Source organism: Dromiciops gliroides, chromosome 5, assembly GCF_019393635.1.
Source record: "Dromiciops gliroides isolate mDroGli1 chromosome 5, mDroGli1.pri, whole genome shotgun sequence".
In the NCBI taxonomy this organism is placed as follows: Eukaryota; Metazoa; Chordata; class Mammalia; order Microbiotheria; family Microbiotheriidae; genus Dromiciops; species Dromiciops gliroides.
Window position 1 is genome coordinate 22222772 of NC_057865.1, and position 25527 is coordinate 22248298.

A 25527-nucleotide genomic window follows, 5' to 3' on the forward strand; every position below is an offset into this window, starting at 1 on the left:
CAGTCTGTCCAAAGAATTCTAAACCTGGCGTTCTTAAGAACTCTGAGAGGTGGGGCAGCTAGGTGGTGCAGTAGATAAAGCACCGACCCTGGATTCAGGAGGACCTGAGTTCAAATCCAACCTCAGACACTTGACATTTACTAGCTGTGTAACCCTGGGCAAGTCACTTCACCCTCATTGCCCTGCAAAGAAAAAAAATCTATTAAAATCTTAGAGGGCAGCTAGGTGGTGATGGATAGAGCATTGGCCCTGGAGTCACGTGGACCTGATCTGACCTGAGACATTTCCTAGCTTTGTGACTCTGGGCAAGTTGCCTTAAACATCTGGGGCCAACTCCAGTCGCCCTGATACCTATCTTGCCACTGGACCCAGATGGTTCTGGAGAGAGAGATTGGTAACCTTGCATGGCCCTCCCTCACTTCAATTCACTGCAAGCCATATCACCCCAATGTCATGGTCCTCTTTGAGAACAAGGGACAAACAACAACAATGAAGAGCAGGAAGCATATGATGAGACGGAGAAGGAACAGGTGGATGGGTAGAAAAAGAACCAGGAGTGAACAGTGTCTTGGAAGCCAGCAGAAATTAGGAAGGGTTAAAGACTGAGAAAAGTACACGGTATTTACATACATAAGAGGAAGCTGGTATCCTTGGAGATAGGGTGGGAGTGAGAGGCATCAATAGCCAGATTGGAAGGGACTGAGAGATATAAGCAAGTGGGTACTGATAGGCTATTCTCTCTAGATGTTTGTAGATGTAAGGGAAAAGATCATAGGACAATGGCATGAGGGAAAGACAGCATTGAATGAAAAATAATGGGGTTGGAGCAGAGACAGCGGTGTCTATAGGCAGCTGGATGAAGGTGAGAGAGAATCTATCATGGTTGAGGGGAGCTTCTGAGGGGATGAGGTGCGAGCAGAAGACCTGTCTTTGTGAAGGAGAAATGCCTCCTCTTCCTCAGAGATGGGAGAGAATGAATGAATTAGAGTTCAAAGAACTTCGTTAGCTCTTAAGCTCTGCCTTGCTAAATTCTCAAGGTTCGAGGTCTGCATTTTATTAGTTTGTGTATCCCCAGGGTCTACACGCAGGTCCACATGCCAATATTGTAGCCACTTAATCAAGGTCTGTTGGATTGAATTGGATCAAATGGAGAGAAAGGAAGAGAAAGGGGAGGGGTCAGAGCACCAACAAAGTCTGTCCCCTAGTTGTTCTGCAAGCTCCCTTCCAGCGTTCTTCACTGATGTGGAAGATGGGCAAAGGCGGGGAGATGCATGGCCTTTTACAGGGCTTCTCCATCAGCCCGGTCTAGGAAGCCTCAAAACCCAACAGTCCAGGACAAGGCCTTTCCAGAATCCCCAAGGCTTGGGAGCGGGAAGGAAGTGGTTAGGGGGCGGGGTTTGCGGGCCAACGCCCGGGGAAAGGATGGCGGGGCGGGGCCTGTAGCCCATGGGCGTGGAGAGAGTTCGGGGGCGGGGCCTGTGGGACAGGGGCGGGGTCTTCAGTAAGGGTCAGGGGATGAGTAGAAAGGAGAAGCTATGACGGAGCTCAGTGGGAGGGGAAAGGGGTGGAGCCTCCGGACTGGGCAGAGCAGAGGAATAGGAATGAGTAATGCCTTTGGCGGAGGCGGGGCCAAAGGGACGGGACCTCCGGACGGAAAAGTGCTGGTTAAGAAATGTTAGCAGGGGGCGTGGCTTTCCTGAGAGGCGAGGGGCGGGAACAATGGGCGGGGCCTCTGGGTTACTCCAAGAGGCGCCAAGAGGAAGCGGGTTTCTGGACTTTGGCGGGTGGGGCGTGGCGCTTAAGGGGCGGGGCTTCCAGACTGCGGGGCAGAGGGACACCTGTGGGTGGAGCCCCTGCCAGGGGGCGGGGCCCCGCGCCGGATATGACGCGCGGTGCCCGCCCTTTCAGTCCGTGGAGGCGTGAGCCAGGTCGGAGTGCGGAGCTGCGGCTCTTCCAGTTCTCGTTGGCTGAGAGGCTCCGTCTCGGCGGCCCCTTCTTCCTCCCGCCGCCCCCGCGTCCTCGCCGCCGGCCATGGAGAACGGGGACGTGTACAACTCCACCACGGAGAACGTCCCGGCGCAGTCGGCCGGCCGGGGGCGCAGCCCCTGCACGTTCTCGCTGGCGCGGCCGACCCGACTGCGAGCCGGCTTGAAGCTGATGGAGCTGGTGAGGGGGCCCCCCGGTAGTCGGCCATTTCCTGGAGAAGTCCCCGCGAAGAGCCAGGGCTCCCGGGTGCACCCCGTCCCCACCCACCTTCTCCCTCCCTCCTAGAAGGAAGTTTGGGGCTCCGGGATTTTAGAATCGGAAGAACCGGGGGGGGGGGTAGGGGGTAGAGTCAGAGGGGCGTGGCTTCGTACTGGAGCGAGGCGGGGGTCCTCCCACCCGCACATCTCAGGGGGGCTGGAGGGACCCCCCAAAGAGCCGGCGTCCGGGGCCGGGGACCCTCGACACTCGCTGTCATCGCCAGCCTAGCCTTAACGCGTTACACGTGAGAAAAGGGGAGATGCTCGCCAGCAAACGGGCAGTCCCCCGGGCCTGGTTTGGAGGCACCCACACCAGCCTGTCGGTGACCCAAAAGCTGAAGATCCAGTTGGGCCTGTTCGAGGAGGGGAGGGGAAAGAGAACCGCTTAGTCTCCTCCTCTCATTGAAAGCCCTTCTGGTCAGCTTTTTTTTTTTTTTTTTGGACGGGGCAATGAGGGTTAAGTGACTTGCCCAGGGTCACACAGCTAGTAAAAGTGTCTAAGGTTGGATTTGAACTCAGGCCCTCCTAAATCCAGGGCCGGTGCTTTATCCACTGCACTACCTAGCTGCCCCCTCTGGTCAGCTTTTGGCCTCCTTGGCCCCCTCGTTCCCCCTCCGCCTGGGAGGACTTTTTATTTCCCTCATTGTAAATGTGATTGATACCATACGTTTCACGTTCTGGGATTCGGCCTAGGTTTTCCTGGTGCCTTTTAAATTATTAGTTGAATTTTGTAGCCTTCGGACCGTAAAACTTCGTAAAAGCTTAATAGCGATAACCGACATTTACGTCAAGCTCTAAAGTTTGCATTTAACCTACAGTATCAATTTCGAGCTTCTCAAACCACCTGTGAGGTCGGCACTCCTGATCTACCTTGATCTACCTATTTATTGATCACTGATGCTCAATGTCAGGAATTTGCTCATTGCAACACGGCTGGTTTGTTTCTCACTTGGAATTGGGAATTTCGAAGTTCCAGTTCTACCTCAGAGACTTAAGAATGAATGCAAAGGTTGGGAATATAAAAGACAAAAATGAAATTCTTCTCAAGAGAATTGTTTTATCATAAGAAACGCATGTGCTCAGATGTGTGCGTTTGTGTGTATATCCATAGGGCAGGGTTAACTCCGTGGGGGTGGATAGATCATGAAGGGCTTCGTGCAAGCTGAGCTTTTAAAGAGCCAGGGATGGATTTTAAAATGTGGAAGTGAGGAGAGAGCATTCTGGGCATAGGCCTGTGAATACTGTACAGGAGGCACAGCAAGAAGGAATTACTTTGTAATAACTCTGAGTGAGTAGCCTGGAGTCAAGTGGTTAATGGCTTGAAATGCCAAACAGGAGTGATGAGACCTGTATGGAGGATGGCTTGCAAAGGGAGTAGAGGAAGCAAGCTGACCACTTAACTTTATATTAATAGCAAGGGGCTTGGAAGCCGTGGTGGGATTGAACTAGGGATTGGAAAACCCTCTCTGCATTTAAAATCTGCTTTTACTTTACTTCTTTCTTGCCCCATTGCCTTTTATATCCCCCTCTTTTTAAAAAATCGCCGCTAATTGCTTCAGAAGTGGTAAACTAAACTTTCTTATTGAGATTTCTTCATCTTCAAAAATCGAATATAACCAGCAATTTTTGATAGTCATTTGCCTTTTTGGGCTCTGTTTTGGTTTCAAAATCGTCGCCTACCTAGTCTGCATTCTCTAAGAAAAACAGGAACAAAAGAGGGCTAGGCTGGAATTATTCAGATGCTCTTTTTTTTTTTTAAACCAAAGTAAGAAACAATTGTTCTCCACACAGGGGTGGTGTAATCTGTTTCACTTTCATTTTTCTCATACAATTTTTTGTGTTTGGTTTAGCTTTGTCCTTGATGTTTTTATAACGTTGTATCTTCATCTCTTAGTTGTGTATTGTAAGAGATCCTACGAAAGTCTCAGCTGTGTAACCTTTATTTGTAAAGGATAGGAGATAAGATCATGATAGCTAGTAGCAACTCTGTAGCATAGTAGAGCTCACACAGAAAAAACAGGCTCCTCACATGGATTAGAAGATTTCATGTTCAATTGGAATTTAAATCTAGCATGATGCAGGACAGGCTCTGACTTTTAAACCTGAAGTTCTAACAGTTACTGCTGACATTTTAAAAAATTGATATCTTGTCTATAAGCTGAATTACTAAATGTTATTTCTCTACCATTGAACAATCTCTTATAAAAGAATTTTAAAAAGAAGAGGGAAAAAAAGTCTAGTAAAAATTTACCAATAGATCGTCCCATTCTGATCTTATCTGAATAGTCTATATGATATAGTCCATGCCCAGCCCCGTCCTGTACCTTTGCAAAGGGAGAGCCCCTGCCCCTGAACACTTATGTGACCTTATATACATTAGCTTAACTTCTCAGGGCCTGAACTCTGGATCTCACCAACTTTAAGTCCAGGGTCCTCTATCTGTCTGTGGTTACTAGTAGGGCAGGTATGTGATATAGTGGACCTCAGAAGTCTGGAAGTCATGAGTTCAAATCTATCCTTAGACACTTAGTAACTGTGACCCTCAGCAAGCCACTTAACTTGTCTGCTTCAGTTAAATGGGGATTATAACAGGAGCTACCTGCCAGGGTGGTGAGGACCAAATGAAATATTTGTAAAGCATATAAGTTCTAGCTATTCTTATTAACTTTAGTTTAGATACAGATAAGCTGAAGGTTTGAAAACATCACAAGACTTTGGAGTATATGATGATTCTAAAGCTAGCTGGAAAGTGGCAGACCAGGCAGGATCGAAACCTTGTTCTCCTGATTCTTGGTCCCTGTCCCTTCCACCAACTGGTGGTACCTGCAGCTGGGTGGAGACATGGATAGAGCCTGGAATCAGGAAGACCTACATTCGAATCCAAATCCAATCTCAGATGGGCAAGTCACTTAACCCTGTCTGCCTCAGTTTCTGCATCTGTAAAAAGGACTGGAGAAAGAAATGGCAAACCACTCCAGGATCTTGACCATGGAAACTCCAAGAGGAATAATGAAGTCTCAGACACAACTGAAAAATGACTAAATGGATGAAAAGGATACCATCTGAAACCACTTTTTTTTTTTTCAAGGCAATGAGAGTTAAGTGACTTGCCCAGGGTCACACAGCTAGTTAGTCTCAAGTGTCTGAGGCTGGATTTTAACTCAGGTCCTCCTGAATCCAGGGCCGGTGCTTTATGCACTGCGCCACCTAGCTGCCCCCGAAACCACTTTTTTGTCAAGAGGCTGAGTCTCCTCCAAATGTAGGCAAGAACTTGATTTCCTAGGGTAAACATTCAGACAAATTTCAGTGTATGGGTCTGTCCCATAAATGTTGTGTGTGTGTATGTGAAATTTTTTAAGGAGTTTATTTTATTTTGCTTGAGGGGAGAGTGTACTTGCACTCAGATAAGTTAGTAAATGAGTTTTAGCATAGTGAGCTCAGGATAGTTATAATACACTTAGCAACAGACTGCATTGTGTTGATGGTACCAGTCGAGTGTCCCGGTATTTTCACAGTGCCATCATTGTAGCCACTGCCCAGTTAAGCTGCTTGCTCTAGGATTCCCCAGTGAGATCATGTTATTAACTGAGAAGCAATGATGTTCTTTAATGCCAAGAAACAAGTCAATGAGACTCTGGCCACAGCTTAATGTAAAGGAGCTGCTGTGTTCCTGCCACCGTTTAAACTGGAGAATGTGCTTGCACTAGTGGGAAGGGTTGCGTTTGGTGTTAGTGATACTGCCCCACATTCGTAACCAGGACAAATGAGTTCTGAGGAGATGGTTAGCATTGCCTTTTAGGTATGGAGACTACATTATGTTGGACCCTCTTCTTGCTGAAAACATCCATTTTCAGATAATTGTTTTAGAAATGCATGAGTTAGAAGGAATCCTTGTGGCAAATGCCTTGTCCTTTGCTCAAGAGGAAGCATTTTGGTCCTCTGCTCCTTCCTCACCCAGACCTGTAATTGATTGCCTCTAGTCTGTTGCTCTGATCCACCCTTCAAACTACTGGGGCAGTTTTCCAAAGCTTGGGCTGCGATTTTTATTCAGTCATTAGGAGCCTCTAATTGCTGACCGAATATGGTACAAACTCCAGATTCTGGCATTCGGTGCCCCATCCAGCCTGGTTGCAACCTGCTTCCCTTAGGTATTACAGGATTGGACTTCTTGGCGTCAGAATTCCATTACCTCTGTGCAGATGATGCCCCCTTCTCAGACTGGATGGGCATGTCACACCAAGCCAAACTGAAAGAGGACTTCTGTTTTCTCTCAAGGCCACTCAGTGGTCAGGGTCTGACCATGTTGCCTCCTGCCCATTGAGGTCCATCCGTCCCTGAAGAGGTCTCTCGTAGGGCCCCCTTCCCCACCTCCTCAGTTGGGTTAGGCTAGTGCCTTCCCCTCTCAGACCACCTCCCTGCCATCTACTAGGGCAAGGCCTTGCTTTGCATTGCCAGCCTTAGCACAGTGCCTGGCCCTTTTCCCATGTGCTTTGGGTCACCAGATGATTAGAACAGGCTCCCATCTGCATCTGTGAAAGGTTTCTCCGTCAAGGCCCAGTCTCGTTTCTTGTCTCTTCCATGAAACCATTTCTGGCCTATCTTTTCTTGTCTCTCCGCCATTGGAATGTGGTTTTGGATTTCTCGGTAGTGCTTTGCCCTGACCCCTCTCGTGCCTTGGGTCTGAGTCATTTAGGTGGATTCCTCTTTCTTCCGTTGGCCAAGTAGAGCTTGTGTCACATCCAACATTAGTCCCTTGTAACTGTAGGATTGTAATAGATATTTATGATTGAATGCAGGGCCTAGGGTTCTTTTGTTCCGTCATGTCCAACTTTTGAGACCCTGTGAAAGCACACCAATGCTGTTCATGGGGTTTCTTGGCAAAGATACTGGAGTACTCTGCCATTTCTTTCTCCAGTGTATTAAGGCAGATGGGTTAAATGACTTGCCCAGGGCCACACAGTAATTGACCATGGTCAGATTTGAACTCTGGTCTTCCTGGCACTAGTAGGAGCTTAATAAATGTTGATAAGATTGGGGAACGTTGGATGGTCACCTTTCCTTTCTTTAATGTCAGTTTCCTCATTTGTAAAATGGAGGCTGAATGAAATAATTTCTGAGATCCCTCCTAGTTTAAAAACACTTACTCAGTTAACTCATTCCTAGAATTTTAGGGCTAGGACCTTACAGATAAATGTAATGAAATGTTCACATTTATAGGGCACTTACAGGTTTATGTATCCTATTGTCCTCATTTTCCAGAAGGAAACTGAGACTCAGAGTGACTGCCCAGAGGCACACAGCAAGTAAGTAAAGACAATGTTTGAACCCAAGTCCTCCTGACCCTTAATGATTCGGAATGGGCATTTGAGTCTTTAAAAATGTTTGACATAAGAGTATTGATAAAATTGATATGAAAGTTCAACTTTGTTTTTATATTTTAATTCGCTTAATTTCTGATTATATCTCTCTTCCTCCCTGTAAACCATCCTTTGGCTAAGTCCTTTTTCTTTCTTTCTTTTTTTTTTTTTTTTGCGGGGCAATGGGGATTAAGTGACTTGCCCAGGGTCACACAACTAGTGTCAAGTGTCTGAGGCTGGATTTGAACTCAGGTCCTGCTGAATCCAGGGCTGGTGCTTTATCCACTGCCACCTAGCTGCCCCTAAACCATCCTTTGTAACAGAACTTAAAAAGTAAGAAAGAAGTTCAGCAAAGCCTCACCTAAGTCTGCGCACTATTCCAACCTTGTTATTTCTCTCCCTCTGCAGTGAAGGGGGGAGGGACAGTGACAGTTTCAACTCTTTCCCCCTTCAGGCTTGAGCACTGCGATTTAGCCGAATTTAAAACCAGAAATCTCCCGGGAACTAAATGGGGAGACCACATGGGTGTGGGTGGGTGTGCTGGGTCTCTGTTTCCTTAAATAAGTGTTCTCTCATTATTTCATTGTATTCCCAGGTGATCATCGGGAGCCATACTGAAAGTTGTTTGTGGAGATGTCATATTATTTTATTGGCATCTAATAAATAATAGCTCTTGATGCTACTGAACCAAGGCTAGCCAGGCTGATTTTATCGCAGTTGTTCTCCTTTCTCAGTAAATACAGTGACCTTTTCTTGTTCTCCTTGGACTTCCCTTTTTTTCTTTTTGGTATCTTTCTGTTCTCCACTCCCTCCCAGACAACCCTCCTGAATAAAGAGGAAGAAAAAGAAAGCCTTTGCGAAACCAGCCAACCTATCAAAAAGTCAGAGGCCCATCTTGTGATGTTTTACCCTCACCTTCCTGTCCTTCTGTAAAGGAGGGGGTGGGGTGGGCTCTGGCTTTCATGGCCTTCAGTTTCAATTGTTTTGTTGTTGTTTCCCTTTATATTGTTAAAGTCATCGTGTATGGTTTTTTCTTGGTTCATATGACTCTACTCTGTACCAGTTCATGGAAGTCTTTCCACAATTCTCTTAGCCATTCCCCAGTCAATGGGCATTGACTTTATTTCCTGTTCTTTGCTGCCACGACCCCCCCCCCCCCATAAATAGGTGCATATTTGGCTATTCTTTTTGTTATTGACCTTCTTGGAACCTCTGGGCCAAAAGGTACAGCCATTTTGGGCACTCTGTTTTCATCAGATTTCTATGACATTTAGAGCTATTGACCACCCAGGCTTCTTGGAAATTTTCCTTTTGGGTTCTAGAAGCTCCTCTCTGGTTGACTTTTCCTTCTTTGTGCCTTGGCTAACTCTTCCCATTCCTTAATTAACTCTGGGTTTCCCCCACAAGGCTTTTGTTCTCTGTTGTGAAGGCAATTCCTTCACACCTCATCCGCCTACATAGTAGGCACTTAATAAATGCTTGTTCCCACTTTGATTACTTGAGCATATAGATTGGCCCTATACCCGGGGTGCAACTTGACCATAGTTCTTGTTCCAGTTGGCAGCAACATAAGACTGAAGCCAGTTCCATAGAATCTATTACATGAAGGATTCCTGAGAGAGAAACTGGAACTAGATTTAGGCCCTCTCACTCCACCCCCTCACCTCTCCCTACAAATGGCTATTCTTCTGCAGAAGTCCAGGTTCAGCGCACCCCATCTGGTATGGGTGGGACTCTGGGTTCTCACAGGATCTCAGGAGAGGACAGCTGGCAAGTCCTACCTCAAACTGGAGTGCTTCCAAGTCTGACCCAGCAAGAAACTCATTCAAGTACCCATCTACCTTGTCTTACTCTTCACCACCAGGTCAATGGGCTGGTCACCAGCTGATGGAATTTTTTAGCCACTGGAACAAGATAAGAGTTGTAAATTGTATTTGCTGGGTGTAGCCCTGTTGAAAAAAGCAGTTTTCAGAGCATGAATTAAGTAATGTTTATGGGCTTACTTGGAAATTTGATTGCTATTTGTAACATTATTTCTGTAGTTCAAAAAGTGTTAACCAGTTTCAGTCAGCTTGAGCTAGAGATGAACTTTTGGAAAATAACCCATTGTAAAGAGAATTCTCTAGTTATTCAAGTGCAGACCCACTCTTCCCAACCTAGTTCTTTCTCTAGAAATCATATTTTCAGGCTAAGGCTAAGCAAAAGCCGTCTAGCTGAGGAGTTCTCCAGTTTGTTTGGTTTTCTGGGTTTTCTCTTTAACCCCAACTGTACCAACAGGTAGTACTTTCCTGGAGCCTTCTCATGGAAGGGCCCGGACCTTCCTGTTTCTAGTCCTAGGACATGGTAGTTTCCTGGTAAACTGGGCTTGGCTCTTTCCCTTTCATCTTTTGTTTAGATCATTTTAAGTACCCTTCCTTCTGATAAAACCTTGTTCACTACTTTCGCAGCTCCCATTCAGTTCTTTTCAAAAAAATGTAACTTTCTTCAGTTATAATGGCTGGCCCCCTTTTTCTTCAAATGTAAACCCAGCTATTTTCTGAGCACTCCCACTTTTGAGTGCTGCTTGGAAAGGTGATAAAAGAAATGAGGGGTAAAGGGATGTGGTAGAAGAGAGGGATAAAAATGTGGAGGAATCTGGGGACACACTAGTGGGGCATGCAGGGAACCTCATGGTCATGAGATGTTTAATTCTGCTCCTAACTCTGGAGCGAGGCATGATGCAAAAGTGTACCAGCTGGAGCAGCTAGGTGGCACAGTGGATAGAGCACCAGCCCTGGAGTCAGGAGGGCCTGAGTTCAAATCCGGCCTCAGACACTTAACACTTACTAGCTGTGTGACCCTGGGCAAATCACTTAACCCCAATTGCCTCACCAAAAAAAAAAAAGTGTGCCAGTTTACAGAATGGGAGCATCTTTCCAAATCTACAACTTTGGCAATCAAGGGCATCTGGGTCTTTGCCCCTCACCATGACTCTGGCTTGACCTCTTTTCTCCCTTGGCAATCTCTATGCAAATGACTCCTGACTCTACATATCAATCAAGCATTTATTAAATTAAACATTAAACAGCCTCTGCCCACAAGGGACTTCATTCCATTGGGGTAGAAGGGGAGCAATAACATGTATAGTAATAAATGTACACAAGGTAATCTGTTGGGGAGCCACTAGTAGCTGGAGGATCAGAAAATGCTTGGAGACTTGCTTAATCCTGAGTTCCAGGCCTGTTACCAACTGCTTGCTCCACATTTCTACCTGTATATCCTGTATATCCAAAGCATGGCGCCTTCTTCCGACTTCCCTGTCTCTGTTGAGTGTGCTTAATATGCTTCCATTCATCCGGGTTCAAGCCTCAGGCTCACTCTTGACTCTCTACACTCCCTCCTGATATCTATCAGTTGCCAAGAGTTCTGGTAGCTTGGTGGCCCAGTGGATAGAATAGAGCACAGGGCCTGAAGACACTTACTAGCTGCATGACCGTGACTTGTTCTCTGGGAAGTGTCTCCTTTGAGAAACCAAACAAAACCAAAAGTGACCAGATAACAGGACAGATGTATCGAGTCAAGGGACTATTAAAGTTCAAACTGGCCAACTAGATGTTAGGACAGGCACACCTAAGAAGTAAGGGGAGATAAAATTCTATAGCAGGAAAGTCAATTAGGTGGCTACTACCCACTAGAGCCAGGAGACAGATAACTCTAGAGGTCAGGAACATCATTCCTTAAAAAACCCCAAAAACTAGGGGGGGCTAGGTGGCGCAGTGGCTAGAGCACTGGCCCTGGAGTCAGGAGGACCTGAGTTCAAATCCCGCCTCAGACACTTAACACTTACTAGCTGTGTGACCCTGGGCAAGTCACTTAACCCCAATTGCCTCACTAAAAAAAACCCAAACAAACAAAAAAACAAAAACCAATCCCCCTCAACTCTCAGGAATGACAAGCATCCAAGCTTTTCCTACCTCCAAAAGGAACTTTCCATTGTCAGGTGGTCACCCCATTTATCCTCTATAAAAGCTTTTGCCTTCCTTCTGTTTGGAGAGGAAGATGTTTCTAAGCTATCTCCTCCCTTTGAAGCTAAGTCTTTGACTTCCCTCTCACTTTCTCTAGTGCCAAATAAAGGACCATTTTAATTCTAATTGGACTGAGTATAATTCTTTTTCTTTTTCTTTCTTTCTTTCTTTCTTTTTTTTTTTTTTTTGTGAGGCAATTGGGGTTAAGCGACTTGCCCAGGGTCACACAGCTAGTAAGTGTTAAGTGTCTGAGGCGGGATTTGAACTCAGGTACTCCTGACTCCAGGGCCGGTGCTCTATCCACTGAGCCATCTAGCTGCCCCAGAGTATAATTCTTTAAAGAGGACTACCTAAGGACCTCCACCACCTCTTTCCCCCATGACAGGGATCATGATGTTTGTTTTGCTTGGCACTATTCCCTTCCTAATATTTTCTTCCCTCTAACTCTTTCCCCATCCCAGTATATTTCCTTGTTGAATTCCTTCTTCGTTTGTTTCAGATAAGAGGCTCCTTTGCATGTTCCTCATACCACACCTCTGTGTCTGCATCTTCTTCCCATGAACTCCACTTAGGAGAAAAAGCATGTTCTCTACCTACTTGTTTCTTTCTACACTCCTATGTTCCATTTACCCTCCCTTCTCTTACCCTTCTTAAGCCCTCAGAACAGAACCAGTCCATCTCCACCCAGATCATCTGTTTGTCTTATTTAACTCTATCACCATGCGGTACAACCCCTTCAAATAACTCAAATCAATTTGCCCTTCTAGGTTTCTCTTGACTCTTATGTTTGTATTTCATGCTCATCAGACATCTTCGAAAGACTCTTAAAGTTCATTTTTCCCCTATGTAGGATTGTATTCAGCTTTGCAGAGTAAGTTGTTCTTGTGTTTTGGTTTTTTGGGTGGGACAGTGAGGGTTAAGTGACTTGCCCAGGGTCACACAGCTAGTAAGTGTCAAGTGTCTGAAGCCAGATTTGAACTCACGTCCTCCTGAATCCAGGGCCAGTGCTTTATCCACTGTGCTACCTAGCTGCCCCGTGAGTTGTTCTTGATTGTAACTTACACATCTTGTCTTTTGGAATATTGAATCCCCAAATCTCTCATTTGTAGTTGAAGCTGCATGATCTCACATCCTCTAACAAGTGGTTTCTTGGGTGCTTGAACTTTCTTTTTGGATGATTTCAGTATTTTTCTTTGGCATGAAAGTTCTGGATTTGGCTCTGCTGTACTGAGATTTCCTTTTAAGGTTTCTTTTAGGTGGTAATCAGTGGGTTCTTTCTTTGGGCACTTTTCATGTATGATTTCTTGATGTCTAGTGTCCAGACTTCTTTAAAATCCTGGTTCTCAGGGAGCCCAGTGATTGCTTTTTCTCCTTAACCTGTTTTCCAAGTCATGAACCTCAGCGGCTGTCTTTGCTGCTCCCATTACACAGCATTCCTTCTCTAACCTCCCGGGTTTTTGTGCTCACCAGGGTCTCTTTGGAAATTTCTTGGTCGTGACTGGTCCATATCTGTGACACAACCTTCTGGAGAAGCTGTTTGAGGCTGAGAACGGGGTTTTTATTTTATTTTTTGGTTTTGTGGTCCCAGGAGTAGGCATTTAAATGTTTGGTTTGCGTTTGAGTAGGAACACAGCCAACATTTTTCTTTTGAACTATGTCATTCATGATGAGTGTGATGTGAGATAGGAAGGGTTTTTTCTTGGTGAAGAAACAGAGACAGAGCAGGAAAGAAAAAAGTAAGTTCCGTCATACACAAAAATAGAATAATGTTCCCAGTGGAAGTGGGAAAAGAAACTTCTAGCTGCAGATAAAAGAATCAGAAATAGTAAACATTTAGTGTTTTCGTATAGCAGTCAGATTTTGAAATTGTCACTGAAGAATGGGGAAGCATGGAGAAGGTTAGGGGGTGGAAGTGGGCAGATGCTCTATGCTCTGGATGCCAGGGTGTGGCCCGCCTTCTGTGGAAAGGGGTTGGGGGAGGCGAGTTAGGCTTATGAGGAAATGGCCGTGATGGGAAAAAAAGGAAAGAAGCTTCACTAACGTTTTAAAGGGGGAGGGGACCCCAGAAGCAGGTGTTTTTTTGTTTTCTGGGGTTTTCTGGTCACTGTAGCCTATGCTGTTGTTTTCCACACTTGCTGAATTCATCCAGGTTCTAGATTAGGAAACACAGTTTGCATGTGCATATTTGCCCATTAAATGGGAGGAGTTGAGTACTCTTTAAGTTCCTTGAAGTCTGGGACCCTTTCTTTCTGCCATTGCTTAACCCTGCGCCTGGCACCTCATGGGTACTTGATCGGTGCTTGTTCTTGGGTTTTTTCCATAAACACATTCTTTTTGTTTTGTCAGCACCTGTGCCTTCAGGATTACTTGGAGGAGCAGGGCAATATTTGAGAGACAATTGACATGTTCCCCTAAACTCTTTTCAGGCCAGACTTTTGCAGGGGCCAGATCAATGTGACCTGGGCTGCTGCCTTCAGGACAGTGCCTGGGCTTTGCTGGTGCTTTTTTGTCCCATGAAGCCATAGTCACTCTCTTTTGGAGCAACCGAGGACATTCATTATGTACTTTTTGGCTTAAGTGTCTTGGTTTTCTCTGTGATTCTGGCCTTTTCATTGTGTTTCCCCTTTGCTTTTCAGATGCTGTCTCTGGCAGCCTTTATCAGTGAAGAGGTCGTGTCCCGCTGCACGAGTTGTGGAGGCCTTTACTTTTTTGAGTTTGTCAGCTGCAGCGCCTTCCTCCTGAGTCTGCTGGTGGTGATTGTCTATAGTACCAGTTTGTATGACAGAGTGGATGAAACAAAAGTGAAGAAGACGGTGAGAGCCCCACCCAGCATTCGTTGGAATCTGGCAAAAGGGGTCCCCTAATCATTAATTGTTGGATCAATAATGGGCTTTTAACAATAAGCCGGGCAGGCACTAGAGATTTTTCTATATGTTGGGGATTTGGGGGGCGGGGGGGGGCGGCAATGAGGGTTAAGTGACTTGCCCAGGGTTACACAGTTAGTTAAGTGTCCAGTGTCTGAGGCTGAATTTGAACTATGGTCCTCCTGAATCCAGGGGTGGTGCTTTATCCACTGTGCCACCTAGCTGCCCCCTAGATTTTTCTAAATATTTATCTATTGCCAACCTTTCCCTCTGCCATGTGGGTTGATGGGAAGAAGATACACTGGGAGGGTCATGTAGGGTTTAAGATGAGAAAGAAAACAATGTACTAAGTCGGTATTGACGTGCATTAAATTCAGAAGAAACTTAGAATTGTAGCCTTTGCTACTTTTATGGGAATGTGTGAGTCCCATGGCTCCCTGGCTCTGGCTCTATTCTGTGGTAGCCACCATTTGAAGCACAATCCTCAAAAAGGAATCTTCCTTCAACTTGTCCTGAAATTTCACCTTGGAAGAGGTCAATCGATTGGGAGGTTTTAAATTGTCTAAGTAGTTGTGGTCTGGCAGCCTTCAGAATGTTGATCCTTTGGCATTTTGAGGGCAAGCAAGGGCCATGGTTCTTGGAAGGACAAATGTTACAGCAGGAGCATAGAACGTGGTGCTATTCTGGAAAAGACAAGCTAGATAAAGATGGTGGTCTTTCACGAAAGGAAGAAAAGATCTTGGCCACCCTTGCCTTCACTTTCTTAGAGATGCAGCTCTCTGAGTACACTGGAAGGAGGGATTCTTTGTGTTGATCCATCATGTTAGCCGCCAGGAGACGCTTAGAGAATCAGCTTCATGGGGCCTCCAGGGAGGCCATGGCTGTGTCCATATCTGGTAGCATCCCCAGTCTCCAGCCTCACGGTGCTTAACACTGTGCCCCCAAACTGGCTCCTCTGAAGGAGGATTGGATATGGACATACACTCCAGCTGGGTAGGCAAATGATGGAGCCATGAGTGATTTGGAACTGCCATTTTAGAACAGGTGAAGGCAGCAGATGGCATCTGTTGGAAAAGAGCTGGTGCTTCACCACAGCTAGTAAGTGTCAAGTGTCTGAGGCCGGATTTGAACTCAGGTCCTCCTGAATCCAGGGCCAGTGCTTTATCCACTGCCACCTAGCTGCCCCAATAATTGCTTTCCCCTCCCCACCTTCCCTGGCATACTCACGTGCATACATACATACATACATGTGGCTATAGTTGAACCAGTACAATACATCATTTTACAATAGCAGGAAGGAATCAGGGGCTCATTAAAATTAATAGAATAATTTTTAAGTCAAAAATTAGTGGCCTATCAAACTCTCTTGGCCCTGGAAGTGTAGGCCTCCTGAGGGCTTTGGGTTATGGGGGGAATTGGGAGGGGGCACTGGCTGCATGTAGTAGAGTCATGGATTCATGTTCTGTCCCTCTATGGAAATGCCCATGTGATTGGTGTTTATTAAATCTCGAATAAAAATAATTTTTAAAAAGAGAAATCCCTGACCTTCCAGGGAAACTTTAGCATAGCCTTGGGAAGGTTGTGGGTCCCCTTTGACTGGAGCTCAACAACATGAGCTGAATTACTGGGGAGCAGCCTGGCAAGGGGGCCAGTCTCTATTGAATAAACCTAGTCTAAAAGTTGAGTAAAGCTATGGGAACACAGAAGACTGGATCAGTCCCCCCAAGGAGAAAGCATTTGCTCATCACTTTCTGGGTTTTGTGTTTTGCTAAAGACAAATATTGAACTTGACTTTTTAAAAATTAATTAATTAATTGATAATGTATTTTTTTTCCCCCGTTACATGTAAAGATAGTTCTCAACTTTTGTTTATACAAGCTCTCCAATTTCAGATTTTTCTCCTTCCCTCCCCCCTCCCCTAGACAGCAGGTAATCTGAGATATAGATATATAGATATACACACATAATAACATTAAACATATTTCTGCCTTAGTCATGTTATAAGAGAAAAATCAGCAATGACGACAAACCTCAAAATAGAAAAACATCGGCACCAAAAACAAAAGAAGTAGTATGGTTCATTGAACTTGACTTTTCCAAATGCTCATCTTGGTCTCTTTCTCTTTGCTTGTGGACCCCAGGACTGCTTTCTCACCCCGATAATTGGAGTGGTGTTTTTCATAGCGTCCATAGTCTTTGCTATCACCAGTGACAGGACTTCACCTGAAATTGCTGCGCTTGTAAGTAGATGTATTTTCTCCCTTGTATTCTTTTCCTAATGAACTTGATCTAACATGAATTCCTACAAAGAGCTTTGTAAACAGTCCCAGAAAAGACTGGAAGGACAGTCAGAGTCCTTTGCCTTCCTTTCCTGGACTGTGATTATCAGCATCCTGGAGTTTGGTGCCACAATCAGTCTGGTTTTTTAGGAAGTGCTGTCACTAATGCCCAAGCTAGGCCCTCCCTCTGGCAGCGCTAGGCCCATTTCACTTGCCTCATTTCCCTTTGAATCCTTATCCTGCTGCCTGGCTCCTCCCTGTACCCCAAGGACAGCCCAGCTTGTCTTGTCTGCCCTTATTCCTGAGCACTGCTGGCAGGGTCTTTGCCTCCAATGGACCCCCCCCTTTTTGGTGGCCAGCCATTTTCCCCGCTTTCCTTGTGATTTGCTGGCCTGTTGTCGTGACCATTCTTACATTCTTTTCTTTCTTTTCTTTTCTTTTCTTTTTTTTTTTTTTTGAGAGGCAATGGGGGTTAAGTGTCTGAGGCCGGATTTGAACTCAGGTACTCCTGACTCCAGGGCCGGTGCTTTATCCACTGCGCCATCTAGCTGCCCCCGTGAGTGTTTTTTGAATGATTGAGAGCTGTGGTACTGTTGGGTAAAGAAGGGATACCAGTGGGGGAGGACGTCAGTTTATTTTATCTGTTTTTGGAGACGGTTTTGAGCCGATATATTGGCAGGGAATGATTCTTTTACTTTAATGATGAGGCCGGGTGGATAATCTTGAAAATTCGGGTCATTTCTTCATTGACTACAAATCTTTGGCCACACAGTGCAGTACCTAATGTCTGTTTTCCTGTTTTCAGTGAACTCTCCATTATGTATAAAATTCTTGGTTTTTTGATCCTCTTTGGATTTTCTCTTATTACTTGGAATATTGGGCACAGAAATGAAACTGAATTGTTGGTGCTCTCACTTAGACAATCTATTCTGAGAGAATGCCGAGTTATTTTTAAGGTTATTATGAAAGGAGTTTTCAGTCTTTATATTTCATAGTTTGACCTGGGGTTTGTTCACATTTTTCCAAGAAAACATATTTTGATTTTTGCCATTTCTCATGGAGTAGATTGAATCTATTGCCTGCTATTCCATTTTTTCATTCCCTCTCATCTAGTTTATAAGTAAAACGTATAAAACCAGAGAAATTGGAATATGATGAATTTAGAAATAACCTGATTTGGGAGAATGGAAAATTTTTAGATTTCCCAGGAGTCCCAAGTAGTTGGTATCTTTATGTCACAATGCCATCATGGAGTGAGAACTCACTATAAGTCTGGGGTTCCTCCCCTCTTGGGAGGGACTGTGGATAGATGTCAGGATCAATGAACTCTTGGGGAGGGGTATTTACTAACTGAAATTTAGTGTTTCCTTCAATTATTGAAAAACCTTCTTCCAAGATGGGCTTTACCCTGCTGCCAAAGGGAAGACTGGCTTAGCAGCTTAACTTTTCCAGGACTGGTAGGCATGTTTTCCTTCTCAGGCCTAACATATTGGAGACCCCAGAGATCCCTCCTTGCATTCAGCTCTTTGTGCTCTCAGGAGCCCTGCCTGGGGTGGCTCTGCTAGTGTCAGGGCAACTTTCAGTTTGGAATTTGATTTACAGAAGTGAGTAAACTAAACCCAGTGAGCTGTTGTGGCTGCTTAGGCAGCTCCGTAGTGCAGGATGCTAGATGGAGAGTTCAGAAGTCTCGCTCAGATTCTGTGTTGGGCACTTCCTGGCTCTGTGGGTCTCTTAGCTTCCTACCTGTAAAAGGAGGACAGTGATGTTGCCTGTCTCATAGGGTTGTTGTGGAGATGACATGCAATGATGTCAGTGTCATTATTAGTTTTGTTGGGTTGACATTCTCAAGTTCAAGTTTTAATTCAAAGTCAACATGGATGCCAATGTGTGGGTTTGAATTCACTTTCTCTTTTACTTTCTAGGTATTTGGATTTCCAGCAGCCTTTATGTTCCTAATCGATTTTTTTATACTGATGTGTGAAAGTCAACAGAGAACTCCAAGGAAATCTGAAGCCCCCCCAACAACTCTTACCCAGCCACTGAATGCTTAGGAGAATGGTGAGAGAAGGCAGAGACCAGAGGATAAAGAAGCCAAGTGGCGAGTGCTTATAAAGATGGAATTCTACTCTATTTAGACCAGCTCTCTGTGTCTACTCACTTCTGGGGCTTCAGGGGGAAGGATGAGACACTTCATCAAAGGTCTGGCCAGGTCACCTTTTCCCAACTACTGCCAACCTGTGTGCCTTAATGAAATTCTTTTTTACTATTTTTTTCTTTGAAACCCACTGTCCATCAAGTGATGAGCCCCTCTGTGATACTCTGACAAGACCTTTAACTGTTGGCTTCCAGGTGGCACCATGTGGTCATCTAAATGTATGAAATGTTCATCTTATTGACACTTGCCTTAATTTGCTTATGTGAATATTTGAGAGAGATGTAAAAAAAGAAAAACCTAACGTTGTCTTATTGAATAATACTCAAATTGAAAAGGGAGAAAGTGTTCTACTTTTCAGATACAGGAGTCTCGCTTTTCTCATTTTGTATTTTAACTAGGTGTGATTGTAGCTCAGCCTGGCTCTGAGGCTGGCTTTCTGACCATCGTGGCTGCTGCATTGGGTATAAGTACTGTTTCTATCATTCTGTGAACAAATACTGTTTCTAACCCTACTGAGTGAGGGGCTATGTGTATTTGCATGAACATGCTGGCCTATCAGGTACCTAGAAGGGGGTGGTGTGGGAGAACGGAGTGAGGCAGAGAGACAGAGAGGAGACTTCGGAGGGAGAGGGGGAGGGCCGGCTGCTGGGTTTATACGTGCATCACAGTGACTTCCATCTAGTTGTGACCCTGCACAGGGACAAGGCAACCCGGAATGGGGGAGCATTGCCTTCTTTCTTGTGGGCTTGGCTTCTTTCAGGTGAGTCTGGGATGGTTTTCCTCACTGAGAAAGAACATGGGTGTGAGCCCCGCTCTGATGAGACTTCATTGAAGTTATCGAATTGCTCCCTTTCGTTGGAAGATTGTATTGTGCTATGAGAGAAAGGTCTGTGTCATTATGGGATGTTCTGGAGCCTCTTTGGTTTTCTGTATAAAACTGCTTCTTGTAACCCATTTTCATTCATATGTAAATCTTCACTATAAACAGAGATTTTTCTTATTAATTCCTGTAGATTCATTTGTGACCTGTGCTAGGATGCTTGTACTACTGATTCCTCACCTGCTCACTGTTGCCTTAGCATCTGGTATTTCTTTGTGACAAAGGGACAACGGAACCTGGAGCGTTTGGCCTGCTTGTGCATGTGCCGTAGCCAGTCACGCTTTTTATCCCCCTGACATCACCATCACACACTGGTTTTCTCCTTGGGCCTTACTAAAGATCCTGAGTGAGGTGCTGCCTGGTTTGCCGTCCCAGTTCTCACAGACAGCCCCTCAGGATTGTAATGGAATTTATTAATTTGATCATTGACAATGCTATGCTAAGGTTTAGTAAAAATGCAGCAATTCAAACAGTTAAAGAAGAGAATCCAGCTTTCCAGACCAGAGTCCAGAATCCAGTTTTCCAGACCAGAATCCAGCTTCCTCCTGATGACATTTTACCACTTCAAGAAGACAAGAGAAATCAGAGACTCTATATGAACTGTTTTGTGTTGTTAGTTTTTACTATCTCCTTTCTGTTATAATATACACCATCTGTAACATGTACTCTCTGCAGAGGTCCTCCCTTTGCAAGACCAATGTCAAAGCGTCAGTTCATGAGGACAAAAAAATCGCCCCTCTGGACAAAACTTTCCTCTCTTCCTTTTCTATATTGTTGTTCACATATTATTAGTTAGCAATAGTTATTATATTCTGTTATTTTTTTTACTGTTCCGTCAAGGAAACACTTTGTTTCTTGAGGAATCAAAGGGGGGAAATGTGGTAAAAAGTTTTTAACAGTCGGTTAGTGAATATGGAAAGATGCCAGTTTTTTGAAGGACCACCCTTTCGGGGAGGAGACCGACAGCCCTGCATGGGCTACACACGCCAGTCCGGCTGTTAAGCACTCTACTTCTGGGGTGTGAGCTTAAAAGGCAAGGAGAGAAAAGAAGTGGGTTGTCTTTTTGGCTCTCCCGGTTCACTGGCTGCGCTGCACAGACACTGACTGGAATTCGACTCGCCCCAGCTCGCCGCCGTTAGCAGCATGTGCAAGTGCCTGATGCGGCTCTTCCCCCAAAGGTGGCCTTGGGCTTTTGGTGAGGGTTTTTTTTTTTTGGCGGGGCAATGGGGGTTAAGTGACTTGCCCAGGGTCACACAGCTAGTAAGTGTCAAGTGTCTGAGGCCGGATTTGAACTCAGGAACTCCTGAATCCAGGGCCAGTGCTTTATCCACTGCGCCACCTAGCTGCCCCTTTTGGTGAGTTTTATACGGAATATAGACTTAGCTCAGACTTAAGACTATTTGTTTTGTATTTCTACTTTCCTATTCCTCTAATCAACATCACCATGTGATTTCCAGACAATAAAAGCTCTAACTAGAGACCAGAGTCTTCTTCCATTTACTAGTCTGGGAGATAAATTAAGGGAAAGGTTAAAGAGGGGAGATTAATGCTCTAGTATCCAATTTTAAATCTCACAGGATCCAGACTGCCCCGACCCTCAGTTCTTGTCTATGAATCATGTTAGATTATATCTCAACATGACTCGAGTCCCATCAAGATCTATGTTGTTTGCTCACTAGTTGAGGCGTCCTTTTGTGCAGCATGAAGCTCCCATGGGAACTAAATACAGGAAATGCTGCTTGATGAGACCAGTTTAGAAACTCCCTTTTGGATGTGTGGGAACAGACATGTATGTGTGTGTGCATGTGTGTGTTAAAAATTACAAGACCAAATTAGAAGCTTAGAGTAAGGTTTCCAAATGTGCTTTAAATAACACAGAATGTGTGCACACAGCTCTATTGTTTCAAATGGAGAATAAATACCAGGCTCTGTGCCCAATAATGAGGCTTCTTCTGAGGCCAATTATGAGGGTTTTGTCTCTAACTCAGTGTTCTGGGTCATGGTCTTTGCAACGTGCTTTTTTTTTTTTTTTTTGCTGGGGTGGGGAGGACTTTTCATTTGAAAGATCTCGTTATGGCTTGTTCAGTAATTTCTCATCTCTTTCTGATTTATAATCTCTTTCAGGTGGGCATGGGGGAGTGGGTGGTCAGGGATTCTGTTTTTGCACTTTTAAGCTTAAGCCACCACTTTCCCAGGTTTCCCATTTCCCAAGCCTTTGAGAGACCAATGACTTTTGTGTTCCTTCAGTTGGCTGGGCTTGGCTGTTAGGTTAGAGTCTGCTGAGGTTCAGGGCTCCTATATAACCATGGAAATGCAGTGTCTAACTCTGTTTGTAGGCAGATAAATGAAATCAACCTAATTTTGATCTTCACTGACTTGAATGGTCAGAATTTTTTGGGGGGGGGGCGGGTGGTGTGTGTGTGAGGCAATTGGGGTTAAGTGACTTGCCCAGGATCACACAGCTAGTGTTAAGTGTCTGAGACCGGATTTGAACTCAGGTACTCCTGAATCCAGGGCTGGTGCTTTATCCACTGTGTCATCTAGCTGCCCAGAATTTTTTTTTTTAAAGTAACTAATTGAGGGGGCAGCTAGGTGACTCAGTGGATAAAGCACTGGTCCTGGATTCAGGAGGACCAGAGTTCAAATCCAACCTCAGACACTTGACACTTACTAGCTATGTGACCTTGGGCAAGTCACTTAACCTTCATTGCCCCTCAAAAAAAAAAATTAACTAATTGGACCCTTCATTTGTAATCTCTCACATCTAAAGTAGTAAAAGCTGCCTGAGATTGAAGAGTTAATGTGGTTTAAAAAAAAAAAAAGTCCTATTCCATTTTAAGATTCAAGACAAAATTAGAAAATTGAATATTAATGTTCCATAATGAAAAATCTGTTAAGACTTCTTTACATTGTTAAATTTCCAACTTTTGTTAATGTAATACCTTTTCTCTTTGCTTTCTGTTTAATTTTCACTGACTCTTCAGAAAATTTTTTAATATGAAATGCTTACTAGTTAAATTATATGTTTATACTCTGGTATGTGTATTTAAAGTTATTTGCAACCAGTCTTCTGTATATGTTACCTGTGGCCTTCCTATCTGCCTGGTATTTTTGTGGTGCTTTTAAAAAACGAGACAAATTTGTAATCTTTTTGAATAAATTAATTTTACTAAATTGTCCTAGACGTTTGGTTCCTCCTTTTCCATAGTAGTATAAGGTGCAGATGAAGGCTTGCTCAGCCAGAATCCACATTTTTGAGCCCCTGCTCAGAGCACTGTGTAGACATGGGAGAGCTACATCTGAGCCCGCCCTTCCCATTGCCCTGGGGACATGAAACAAATGAGCAAGTTTAAGAAGTCATGTAGGGCACAGTGGAAAAAGCACCAGTCCTGGATTCAGGAGGACCTGAGTTCAAATCTGGCCTTAGACAATTGACACTACCTGTGTGACCCTGGACCAGTCACTCATTGCCCTACCAAAAAAAAAAAAAGATATATAAAAAAATGCATATGGATGGTAGCATTTGAGTAAAGTATCAATCTTAATGGAATTGGATTCGTTTCCAAAGTCTAGGCCCCCATCACATTTCTTGGAGCCAAATTCTAGAGAGGGGCTTGGGAGCTGCAGTCTTTTGGGGAACTCAAATTCTCCCAGAGAAGGATGAAATGAGGGGGCTGGACCAGATGATGGCTAAGGTGCCTTCCAGTCTAATCTATGATCTGAAGCATCTGTATTTGGGTGGCTTTGGCACGGCAGCAAATATTTGTCTCCACACACTACTAAATTCTTTCTTCCAGTCAATAGGAAGACAACAGAGCCTGTGTGACCAGCCAGAGCTGTCTAGAACACTTGACATTCTTCAGAGTTTGTTTATAATAAAAAAACACAATTGCAATAAAGCTAAAGGATGCTTCTGTGTGCATAGTCGAACCCCTCTGCCTTGCTCATCTGTCCAGCTCTTCAATAAGATGGAAGGCTGGTAGATCACTGAGTAATTTTCAATATCAGAAGGAAATTATCTTTTATTTCTGTGTGGTAGACTCCCAAGACGCAAATACCAAAACACTGGAATTCTCATGACGAGGAAAGTTAAACCATAACCACTAGCATTACTGAGGACCTGTTAGGTGTCAGGCCCTGTGCTAAAGTATGGGGAATGTCGGGTGAGTTACCCTTGTGAGGAAAATCACCATTTCCTGGGCTTCAGTTTCTGAGTCAGAATATTGAAGAAGTTGGAACTGTTGGCTTCTGCTGACCCTCCTAGCTCTGGTTATGTGTCATGACCCCCAAGTGGCTCCGATTTTAGGATGAAGGCAAGATATAAGAGGATATGAATGAATGCCACAATGCTCGTGGGGAGGCACAAAACCAGTAGTGCTGGTGACCTGCTGCCAGTTCCAAAGGACACGTTCCTCCTTTTTAACAGTGGGTTTGCATGTTGTGAAGGGCTCTGTATCCCGTGACAAAACAAAATGTAATAGTGTGTGTGCTCTATCGTAGATGCGGTGAAATACCACCTCACCAACCCACAACCTGGAACTCGCTCCACAAACATGGAGTGTGTGCTGTGGGCTAAGAGTGGGGAGGAAGGAAGACTGAAGTCTGAGACAGCATTGCATCCATCTTACACCAGGAAGAACTTATGGCCTAATGAAAGGCTCCGTGGGCCAGGTTAAAGCAAAAAGTGCTATGTCTATCTTCTTTTTAAAAAAATTTCTATCTTCTAATGAACAATAAAGCCCCAAATTCCAGTCTTAGAAAAGAATTGGACTTTAGAGCGGGGTGGAGAAAGGGACTGAAACTAATCTCTGGGTCCCCCCACCCAAGAAAGTCATTATTAATAATTATTTTCTCACACATATGTAAGAAAAACAATATGATTATGATTTTAATTTCTCAACTCAAAACTTGTTATTATGACTTTTGGAGGGGGCTGTTGGACTCCGTGTTGATGCTTCCTTTCATCGATCTGTGGTCATCAGTGTTTTAATAAAACTTGGGAAACTGAGTCACTGAGTTTTGTCATTCTTTGGGACACCTCACAATCAATGTCATCAATCAAACCCACCTCCTACATCATCCTCACTTGCCTTAGTTCTCCAAGATCCCTCGTGGGGCAACTGAGCAGATTATTCCTCCCAAGCCATCTATGGATGGGCACAGGAGAGCCACACTTCTCCAGAATTTCTCATTTGCCACTGTGATTCCCCTTCCCCCTCACCCGGGAACCTCTCTTAATGCCTGGGGCCTTCTCACCTTGTAAAATCCCTGCTTTCTTTTCTCTTTGCTTAGTTCCTCCTGGGAGCCTTCACTCTGGGGGTGGGTCTAGGCCAGCCATGCCACATTCCCCCTCCCACAGCACCATGCTCCCCCTCTACCACCTTATAGTTCCCTTCTTTGTGTTGTCTTGACTCGTTAGAATGTAAGCTCTTGAGGCAGCTAGGTGGCGCAGTGGATAAAGCACCGGGCCTGGATTCAGGAGTACCTGGGTTCAAATCCAGCCTCAGACACTTGACACTTACTAGCTGTGTGACCCTGGGCAAGTCACTTAACCCCCATTGCCCCGCAAAAAAAAAAAAAAAAAAGAATGTAAGCTCTTTGTGAGCAGTAACTCATTCCCAGCATAGTGTCTAGCACGTAGTGCTATGGGGGAAATAGGTGGGGGTTTGGGGTAGGGGGTTTTAGGAATTCCTCTTTAAAGAATTACACCCTCTTGCACACAAATCCAATTAGAATCAAATAATA

General features: G+C 44.7%; 1 protein-coding gene across 2 annotated transcripts; it reads left to right on the plus strand.

The window, feature by feature from the left end:
• The first annotated feature begins 1908 nt into the window (after window positions 1–1908).
• On the plus strand, window positions 1909–20302 carry CMTM6 (CKLF like MARVEL transmembrane domain containing 6). Of its 2 annotated transcripts, XR_006353149.1 has the most exons (5): window positions 1909–2166; window positions 14241–14417; window positions 16610–16708; window positions 18670–19788; window positions 19916–20302. XR_006353149.1 is itself a non-coding variant. In XM_043965121.1 (4 exons), exons 1-4 carry the CDS (start codon window positions 2032–2034, stop codon window positions 18796–18798), a joined length of 540 nt encoding a protein of 179 aa, XP_043821056.1. In that variant the 5' UTR covers window positions 1909–2031; the 3' UTR covers window positions 18799–20302. The 2 variants fall into 2 exon arrangements, 1 of the variants encoding a protein (XP_043821056.1); XM_043965121.1 differs by having other exon boundaries at window positions 18670–20302.
• Window positions 20303–25527: the final 5225 nt, after the last annotated feature.